At 51.0% G+C, this 9,223-nt stretch overlaps 5 protein-coding genes across 5 annotated transcripts; 2 read left to right on the top strand and 3 right to left on the bottom strand.

Annotated features, from left to right (window-relative positions):
- Positions 1-229: 229 nt before the first annotated feature.
- Positions 230-521, top strand: BJX67DRAFT_380464 (uncharacterized protein; the record flags this gene model as incomplete). The annotated part of the gene is made up of 2 exons (XM_071032796.1): positions 230-357; positions 413-521. 2 exons carry the CDS (start codon positions 230-232, stop codon positions 519-521), a joined length of 237 nt encoding a protein of 78 aa, XP_070886885.1.
- A 411-nt stretch (positions 522-932) lies between these two features.
- Positions 933-1,726, bottom strand: BJX67DRAFT_380463 (AAA-ATPase Vps4-associated 1 family protein; the record flags this gene model as incomplete). The annotated part of the gene is made up of 4 exons (XM_071032795.1): positions 933-1,047; positions 1,116-1,192; positions 1,254-1,532; positions 1,610-1,726. 4 exons carry the CDS (start codon positions 1,724-1,726, stop codon positions 933-935), a joined length of 588 nt encoding a protein of 195 aa, XP_070886884.1.
- Positions 1,727-1,868: 142 nt separating this feature from the next.
- On the bottom strand, positions 1,869-4,192 carry BJX67DRAFT_69571 (putative acyl-CoA thioester hydrolase). The gene is made up of 5 exons (XM_071035319.1): positions 3,284-4,192; positions 3,154-3,218; positions 2,802-3,098; positions 2,572-2,753; positions 1,869-2,513 (listed from the first exon to the last, which is right to left on the bottom strand). Exons 1-5 carry the CDS (start codon positions 3,590-3,592, stop codon positions 1,972-1,974), a joined length of 1,395 nt encoding a protein of 464 aa, XP_070886883.1. The 5' UTR covers positions 3,593-4,192; the 3' UTR covers positions 1,869-1,971.
- Positions 4,193-4,241: 49 nt separating this feature from the next.
- On the top strand, positions 4,242-5,621 carry BJX67DRAFT_371620 (L-lactate dehydrogenase; the record flags this gene model as incomplete). The annotated part of the gene is made up of 2 exons (XM_071031114.1): positions 4,242-4,356; positions 4,414-5,621. The coding sequence occupies 2 exons, from the start codon at positions 4,242-4,244 to the stop codon at positions 5,619-5,621; spliced, it is 1,323 nt and encodes a 440-aa protein (XP_070886882.1).
- Positions 5,622-5,658: 37 nt separating this feature from the next.
- Positions 5,659-7,413, bottom strand: BJX67DRAFT_69562 (pepsin-like aspartic protease). The gene is made up of 2 exons (XM_071035318.1): positions 5,772-7,413; positions 5,659-5,697 (listed from the first exon to the last, which is right to left on the bottom strand). The coding sequence occupies exon 1, from the start codon at positions 7,308-7,310 to the stop codon at positions 5,829-5,831; it is 1,482 nt and encodes a 493-aa protein (XP_070886881.1). The 5' UTR covers positions 7,311-7,413; the 3' UTR covers positions 5,659-5,697; positions 5,772-5,828.
- Between the last annotated feature and the right edge of the window lie 1,810 nt (positions 7,414-9,223).

Raw genomic sequence — 9,223 nt, 5'->3', positions numbered from 1 at the left:
CAAGGCTTGCGAGATGAAATGGAGACGAGGCGGACCTTGCGAATCACTTCCTATCAGATTTTACAACAGTCCATGGAAATTTCTCGCAAAATGGCTTAAAAGGTGCGGAAACAATGGTAGAATCAATCACCAGCTAGCTGATCATCAACACCATAATCGATGACTATCCGACCCATCCCACTTCGCGACTCTGTTGCCCTGTCGGTGAAAAGGCCGTCTGGGCGGCATGATGATCGGCGACACAAAGGACTTCGTCAAACCGAACCAGATGGTCAAGACAAAGAAGCCCCCTGAGGTGCCGCCCTCTGAGTTCATCCTGGGTGCTCAGAGTGGTGGGGACGAAAATGCAGACGATCTGTGAGTTGCATTGAAGCCTCTGGACAGCCGGGGCACCAACTAACGAATTCAACAGTGATGAAAGTCCTCAAATCACATTCAATGGCGAAAGCCTCTCAGGGCTGAAGTGTGGTTCGCAGGATCAGGAATCAAAAATAAAAAGCTCCCGTGTCCTGTTCGCCTGAGACTAGCGCTTACAACCTGCTGGTGGATCCGTTTCGGGCAAGACGGAGCGAAGGCGTCGCATGCTTTATCTGCAGGCATGCGTCGATGTATGACGTGAGGATGGTTGCGACCAGCTCCAACTCCGAGCGGTCTGCCTTGGCTGGAAGCCTGAATGAATGCGACAGTGTCAAAGCTCGGCCGCAGGATCCCCGCAGACAGTCATCTTATGGGTGATCTGTGGACGAGCGTTGCCCTGGCCCGCCTGCAGACACAATTCGTTCGCCTTTTGAAGCCGTGGGAGGATTTCCGGAATATGGTCTGTTACACAGATGATTTTCTGTTTCCTCAAGGCTCTCAAACAAGCCCTGGAAGTAAGGCGAGTGCGGAATCCCGCATCTCGTGCTCAAAATCTCAGGCAGAGAAAGGTACATTTAGAGACCGCCAGACGGAACAGACGGGAAGAACGAGGGGTCTTGAAGCCGTTGGCGGTTGCGCTTGGCAGCCTCCATGTTGCGGATTCTGTCAATGCGCATTTGGTAAAAATTTCTAAGCGAATGCAGGTCAGTTATTCCCCCTCCATCCCACTAATCTCTAAGCTGGAGGAGGGACCATACTTATGTAAAGCAAAAACACGAGGCGAATCATCCGACGTGGACGTGTCAGTACTTTGGGCCTTTTTGATTGCTTCAATCTGATCTCTGTCAGACAACGCCGGGTTGATCAAGGGAGAGTGAGAATGCGGGGGCACAAACCTTATCATCTCGTTCCTTCTTGTCTGTTTTATCGGCATCCGGCTTTGCGGACTGATCTTTGGAATCGCTCGAGTCTTTCGAGTCGTCCTTTTCCTTCTCTTTCTTCTCTTTCTGTTTCTCTTTTTTCCGCTTCTGCTTTTCTTCATACTCCTTCTTTACATTCTCAATCTCCTTGGCCATCGACTCCGCCCTCTTCTTCGCCTCTTCCTCCTTTGCATCGATGACAGGCGAGCAGAAATGGCGGTCTTTGAGATGAGCTGGACATACGTAGAAGAAATCCTGTCGCCAATTAGATAAATGATTATTACTTATTTGACCTCATTCCACGGTAGCTAAGCGTAGTTGTTATCAGTTACCTTATTGTTCGGCGTGGTCAACACACTACTTGATGGTTTGTGGCAGATCAGGCAGGATTTGGCGGCTGTATCTGCCACTCGGCGGAGATGCCAGACGTTGGGAAGTGGCGTTGCCATTTTGCCTCACCGTGAACGGCAACCGAAATGCGAGGTTCGGCGTGGAATTTACAGCAAAGATTGGGTATGACCGCGCCCGCGATGGAAGCTGGAGAGTTGAAGATGGATCGTGGAGTTGAGCGGAGAAGAAACAAATAATATCATGTGACATGAAGATAGTCACTCGACTGAATGCATATTACTGTAAATGACATATTCCAAGTCTATGTACCGATATTAATATACAGGTCCGATAAAAAAAAAACTTACTCAGTCACACTATCAAGGCTACGAAGCGCACTCCGCTCCCTCGCGGGCGTCAGAGCATCTGTGTTCCGCGCACGCCTTCTTGCATCAGTCCAAACCATGTACTCGCTGTAGCTCTTCGGCATAACGTGGACATCCCCCTCCACCAGGAAGGTGTAATTGAACATCCCCGTTGACTTCTTCGTGCCGTGCTCAACGTCGCGGACCTTGGTATCCACGCGCACCTGGATCTTAGTGTACTTGCTCCCTGCGCCTTCGCGCTGGAGGGGCTCGGTGTAGGCGACGGTTGCACGCAGGTACAGCACGCTCCCTACAGGCACTGGGTTCTCGAACGTACTTGGGTCGAGGGAGATGAAGTTGGGACGGGCGTGGGAGAAGGACGCGGCGCAGCAGAACGCAAGCTCAAAGGTCTGCTTGAGGAGGAAACCGCCGAAAATCATGAAGTTGTGGCGGTTGCGATCCTGGGGCTGCATGATCATGGCGGACTTCAGTACCGTGTCGCTCATGGAGATTGTGTTGAGTGGTCTTTGGTCCGGGGACCCTGTGTGCACACCTGTGTTAGTTATTGATACCACTGGAACTGGGTGATCTATACTCACTCAGATATGACATCTCCTTCGTCCAGAGAGAGTGAATGAGATTACTTTCCTCAGAATCCGGTGCCTTTGATAGAAGACTTCTTGTCCGCAACGCCTTCTTAGCCTGGTAGTTTTTCTCACCCTTCTTGAACAGTTCACGCTCTTCCTCGGTTTCCAGCAGAAGAGGCGCAACAGAAGCGGGCCTAGAAGATCAGCATGGTGGTACCAAGAACAGGGCTTGTCTGACTTACGCCTTTGTCACAGGATCAAGCGACACCATTGTAAACGCACAGGTGATCAGCACGTCCTCGGGGTTGGGCTTTTCGCCAGCAGCAGGGACCTTCGCGACCTGGAGCGAAACCTCCATACTCGAGCGTCCTGTTGCGTACGTAACCTGTCCGCTCAGCTCAAGATCGCAAATCTCCATCAGCGGGTGCTCAATGGTGATCCGGTCCACGGCCGCCGTCACTGTTGTTACAGAGTCTCCCGTGTGTCTGTAGGCAATGACACCTGCAAGAGCATCGAGGTCCATCAGCAAGGAACCCAGTCTAAGTACGTTAGCCACGGTTCCGAAAACAAACAGATCAGGCGACATGGAAGTACCTGATATTCCCTGAAGCATTCAGATACGTATCCAGGAGCCATTTATCCTGGGCTAGCGGGAGAATCTGTCCAACATTGGTTAGCCACCACACTCTCAGCCTCTGCAGCAAAGCGAAGAGCGGCCACAAACAGCACTATAGAAACTATCTGACATCCGCTTCGGCGTCAGATCCGGCTTTGGGTGAGGAGTATCCGGCTGACCCGACTGCCAAGCTTCGCGACTTTTCGTCAAAGCCTCGATCCACGGCGTCTTCACGCGCATCGGCATCCAAGTCGGTCGAAATGCAGCGTTCGACCGGCTAGATTGGAACTCTCTCCATGCAATCAGTGAAGGTGACGGAGACTCTGCGCGAGCGCGGAGACCTGCCGTGTTGGTGGTGGCCGACGTGAGACACCTGGACCGCGTCGCGACAGACAGTCTTGTGCTTGAGCTGAACATGTTGATGCCAATCAGTTGGAGTCAGTCGTAGTATATAGATCGGAAGATATAGATGATTCGTTATTGATCACAGTTGGAGCAGTTCTCATTGGAGAGATCTTCTGCGCCGGAGATGTGACTGACTGACTCCTTTTCGGCTTGACGTCTTTGGCTCCCGACTCGGCTTCTTCCCGGAACAAGTCGGGGAGTGATGAAGAACGAACCCGTCAACTTTGAGTGTAATATATCTTGTTTCTCGGCTACAGGCGTCGAGCCGTTGAGTACAATGCTTACTGGGTCATCAGATCTGTGAGAGGAGGCCAGTACAATCCTCATGATGTCATTGGCGCTGTATCTCAAGAGAAGCGCTGGCCTGCCCTTTCTTCTGTTTTCTTCGGCAAAGTTCAGAGCTAGAGAAACTTAATGTGTAAGTAAACATAGGCCTATATGTAAACTTGTTGACAAACGCCGGATCAGGCACTGCTTCATGTGATGGCAGTGCGTCAAAATGAGGTCATCCATAACCGCAAACGGGCTATACCTCAGTGCCATGGTCTATCTCAGGAAGAGGCCCGATGTACCAGATACTCCGATACACAACTTGTACCTCCAGTAATCACCCCCACTGAACACTCAAATCTACCTTGATAGTTCACATATAGATCTCACCATGAGCGACCCCCACAATCCCAACATCAAGACTCGGACAACTCCCCAATGGGCCCTTTTTCAACGGGAGAACTTCGAGAAGCTAAATGAAGGAAAAACAGTCCCTTTCAGCACTGGTATGGAAATCGCCGGGCCTTAATTTCTCACGTTTGTTAACAAGGCAGTCTTGATAGACCCAACTAAACTCAAAGATAAAGCCCGCGAGACCCTCAGCAAAGGCGGTTGGCTCTACGCCTCATCCAACGCCGGCCTATCAACCACACACCTCGCAAACCGGCAGGCCTTCTACCGCCACCGCATAATCCCCAACCAACTCGTCGACACGAACTGCCGGGACACAACCACCGAGATCTTCGGACACCGCGTCTCCGCGCCGATTGGCTTCGCCCCCATCGGGATTAACAAGATCTACCACCAATCCGCCGAGTTTGCCGTTGCAAAAGTTGCGGGGGAGCTGAATCTGCCGTACTGCTTGTCCACGGTGGGGAGTTCGCCGATTGAGAAGGTCGGCCAGGCGAACGGGGATGGGAGTCCGCGGTTCTACCAGCTATACATGCCTCATGATGAGGAGTTAACGCTATCACTGCTCAACCGGGCGTGGAAGTCTGGGTTTGACGCGTTGATATTGACGACGGATACGTGGCAGCTAGGGTGGAGACACGGGGATGTTGCGAACTCGAACTATGCATTTTATCGTGGTCTCGGTGCGGACCTAGGCCTTAGTGATCCTGTCTTCCAGAAACGATGTCGCGATTCGGGGATTGACCCGGAGAAGGACGTCGTGGCAGCGTCGACGAAGTGGATTGATTCCGTCTGGCATGGGCGTGCGTGGTCTTGGGAGAAGATCCCCTGGTTGATTGAGCGATGGAGAGAGATCTCGGGTGACAGGCCGTTTGTTATCAAGGGGATTCAGTCTGTGGGTGATGCGAGGAAATGCGTAGAATACGGGGTCGATGGGATTGTTGTGAGTAATCATGCTGGGAGGCAGGTAGATGGGGCGATTGCGAGCCTTGATGCGCTGGAGAATATCGTGCAAGCTGTGGGTGATCAGCTGTATATCATGTTCGACTCTGGGATTCGCGGGGCGAGTGACGTTGCGAAGGCGCTGGCCTTGGGGGCGAAGTTCGTGTTTGTTGGCCGGCTTTGGATCTGGGGCCTGAGTATTATGGGTGAGGAGGGGGTGCGGCATGTGATGAAGTCGCTTTTGGCGGATTTCGATATCCTCATGGCTGTTGGAGGTTTTGTCAGTATCAAGGATTTCGAACGGTCCATCTTGGGTATGGCCACTCACGATCTAGCAACGGTTTGTCGAACAAGTGCTGACGGAGTCGCAGAATCTTACCCAAAATCATACACATTAATTCCAGACAGAGTGCTATAGCTGCTGAGGAAAGGGGCTATGGAATCATGGACGTTAGATATTGATATTCAGTAGCTTGCGTACTCTAAAAGTATAACTATGTAGTGAAGAAATACCATGAGTCAACATGTATCTGATTACAATGGTTTATGCAATGAAATGGGTGCGTACAGGCGGGTATATGTGAGGAAGAGTAGGGTATGCGTAGAGACCGAGACGGAAAGATGGCTAGAGATAGTACAAGGATAAAAGGCCAGCTAGAGCAGGCCAGTAGTAAATGGGAACACAGGATGTCGTCATTGCGGCGCCCTTGAACTCTGAGTGTGTTTCGGTAGCGTCGGGTGCGGCGGATGGATCGGTGGAATCTGAGCTTTCGCTATCTGTGGTAAAGGTGTCGGTGGGTGCAGCTACTGCGGCCGCAGTCGTGGTTGCTTCAGGTGATGGGGAGTTGGGTAGTTGGGCAAAGCCAATGCGATCATTGTCGAAGTCGAAGACGGCGTAGACGTTCTTCAGAAATGCGTCGCCGAGAATCCAGACGTCGTCTCCAAAAACTGCTTGGGCGATGATGGTTGAAATGCAACCATCGCCAGATTCCAACTGAGCACCAATATAATCCTTGGGAGACATGGAATAGCTCACTCCCGAGATGGTAAATTGTACATCAGCGGTCGAGTCGCAGGGAACAACATAGTTTTCGTCCGTTAACTGTTTGGAGCCAGGGATAAGCGCATGCAACGCCCCTGCGTCTGCCGGAGGAAGCAGCGTGTAGGATGTGCCTGTGTCGATGACAGCAAGTTTATCGGCAAACTCGCAGGGTTTATCATCAACGCTGGCATCGTCCAAGGGAATAGTCCAGTGGATGCTCGAATCGACGACATCAGTATACGCAATGTCTCCCGTAAACTTGGTGTTATCAACTCCACCAAACGTGGCCGTTCCATCTCTTGCTCCATCGGAATTGCGGGACAAGTGGAAACTAACAATGTTCGATTCGAGATCCCCTTGCTCCGCGACAAGGTCCATGAATGGTTGCCTTCCCATGGAGGTATCTTTAGACCTCCCTAGCCCGAGAATCCCATCGATTGGATAATTCCTGAAGTCGTCCGTCGCTTGGTTGGCCAATCCAAAAGTCATCTCCACATCGATGCCTGCGATTGTGATATGGTCGTTGACGAGGACACCGCTGACATTGCCTGATCCGTAACCCACCTCGAACGCATCCGTTGTCATTTCAACACTTGAGGAGTCGTCCTCACCGAAGGTGTTGTGCATCTGGCAGGGCTCGGACGTGCAGTCCGAGCCAAACACCCACGTATTTGCACCTCCCGTATCCAACATCATCCACACCGGCTGTCCAGGCGTGCCGATATTCACAGTCGAGAAGTACGAGTAATCGAGGCCATCCTGATGAAGAGGGATGGTGTTTGGTGATGTGGTATTTTCAGCCAGAACGACCTTATATATGTTGTCACGACGAGTATGGCGTGTCTCGATATCCAAGGTCACAAGTTCGTCACGGTCTGAGCTCGTCTCTTCCTCCCCATCTTGCAGTATCTCACCAGTCAACAAGTTCAGCGGCACAAAGCGTCGTCCCAAACTCTCGCTAGTAGATCCGGACGGAAGCGTCTTGACCTTAAAACTGTACGGTATGAAAGCATCGGCGCCTGTGTAAAGAAAAGCCGCAAATAGAAGACATTGTGAGGGACGCATGATCCTACCGCGGATCTTGGTGAGTAACAGGACAGATAATCATTGAGAGGACATCAGTGCTGGGACGGGTCCTGGGATCGTTCGCATGGAGAAGGACGTGTAATTGAACAGGAGACAGGGAAGGGTCAATTAGGATTATAAATACGAATCAAGCAGAGCAATAGTAACGGAAAGAGCAAATCTTGAAGCAGGTAGCTCTGTTCAAAATGGGACTCAAGAAACGACAGGTGAGCGAGGGCGAGGCCAAAAAGGGACACGATGATAAGAGGCCAAAACAACAAAAAACAGAGATTTATAGACACAGCAACGCAATGAGTCCAAAGCAAACAGCAAAGGGAGGAGAAACGCAAACGGAATATCAATGAGAGAAGAAGTAGAAGAAGCGAGAGAAGAGGGGGTAGTTGAGGGTGTTGAGGGCGTTGAAGAAGTCGAGCTCCATGGAACGGGGGAGAGACAACCCTTTGACATGCGCTCGGTTCACGGAGACGGTGGGGAGACGATACAACCTTCTGCTCTTCAGAAAGGGAAAGGCGCATATAGTGGCCAACTCTTACTGGCTGCAACCAGCCAAGTTCGCGAACGGGCTCGGATCTGCGGTCCACCGGCCTCTTTCCAGCGTCGTGAGTGGAGGTTTGAGGGGAACCCCTGAGCATGCTTGATAGCAGACCTTGGAAGCGGGAAGGGAAAGCGGGCGAAAGTGGAACATGATTTGAATTCTTTGCAGTTTCTTCACTGAACGCTGGATGTTTGATTGTGATGGAAATGTTGTTGCTAAGCTTAGAATGGAGCGGAGAAAATAAGTCTCGACTCTCGAAGCAAGGAGAGATGCAAAGACCATCTGTTTGTCACTTTGTTTCATGCTTGAAATCTGGAGACTGGCGCCCCACAGCCTTTGCTCTGCATCCTTGACCCTCTTCTGATTCGCCCTCAAGTCCATTGCTCAAACATCATCCACATTCCTCCGGATGCCAAGTTTATGCTTATCCTCCAGTCTTGAGTCTTGAGTCAGGGAGTAAGGACAGCTTTCGCCCGCCTCTCTCCGGTTATGAAAACCTCCCTCTTCAAAGCGGATATTCCAGAGCCACCAGATGCAAGCCATGTTCTGTTTCTTCGACATAACGAGAGCCATCGCTACCAGACCGCTAGAGGGGAAATGGTACGGCTCACGAGTTGATAGATCTGGGAGCTGACGCCCAGGAAACCGATAGATCAAAACTTTCTGTGCAAAGGGCGCTCCAAAGCATTGTGTGGCAGATAAATGTTTATAGTATCAAAACCCTAATCGGGCTTGGGCAGCTCCCAACGATACCTCCCTCTCAAGGATACTACAAGGAAATCGAGAGGAAATAGAGGGAGACGGCCCTGCCACAATGGTCAATATGCAGATACACTTGCCTGTAATATTGGAGCTAGCGCCCTATGCGAGAAGAGGCGTATACCAGAATATCCCAAAATAATTAATGAATCAACATACTCACTATTACAGACGACGATCATCTAAAAGACATGGGGACGCCTTAGGAGGATTCACCGCGGCGGCGCGAGAATAACCATGAAAACCACGAGCCCGGCGCCCAGGAAGATGTATATGCACGTTGAACGAGGGGCAGAGGGAATATCCATCCCATAGATGGGGAAGCAAGGAAGAGAAAGCCAAGTAGAAATTACCGAAGAAAACAAAGGCGCCCGCCATGCCATGTTAGGGCTCATAATTCTTGGTAGTCGTTCTGCAGTTGCACTGTATACACGATATAATGGCCGTCATCACGAGAGAATCCTCAAAACAATCCATTTTATAGCCCGTTGGTGTGCACAGTTACATGCAGGGCTTTTCTTATTATCAGAACTGCCCTGACAGCACTAGTAGTCTGTACTCCTGAGTAGGAGTACTTAAGTTGACTTTCACATGCCTA

This window comes from Aspergillus lucknowensis, assembly GCF_044049455.1.
Source record: "Aspergillus lucknowensis strain CBS 449.75 chromosome Unknown BJX67scaffold_16, whole genome shotgun sequence".
Lineage (NCBI taxonomy): Eukaryota > Fungi > Ascomycota > Eurotiomycetes > Eurotiales > Aspergillaceae > Aspergillus > Aspergillus lucknowensis.
This window is presented reverse-complemented; position numbering and strand designations above follow the sequence as displayed.

What these genes read in the sequence shown, in the direction of transcription:
- BJX67DRAFT_69571 (XM_071035319.1), bottom strand. Translation starts at nt 3,592, where the DNA reads ATGTTCAGCTCAAGCACAAGACTGTCTGTCGCGACGCGGTCCAGGTGT. An exon ending in CAGATAGTTTCTATAGTGCT is followed by an intron (nt 3,219 to 3,283) that starts GTTTGTGGCCGC and finishes AATGTTGGACAG; the next exon opens with ATTCTCCCGCTAGCCCAGGA. An exon ending in CTTGATCCTGTGACAAAGGC is followed by an intron (nt 2,754 to 2,801) that starts GTAAGTCAGACA and finishes CTGATCTTCTAG; the next exon opens with GCCCGCTTCTGTTGCGCCTC.
- BJX67DRAFT_69562 (XM_071035318.1), bottom strand. Translation starts at nt 7,310, where the DNA reads ATGCGTCCCTCACAATGTCTTCTATTTGCGGCTTTTCTTTACACAGGC.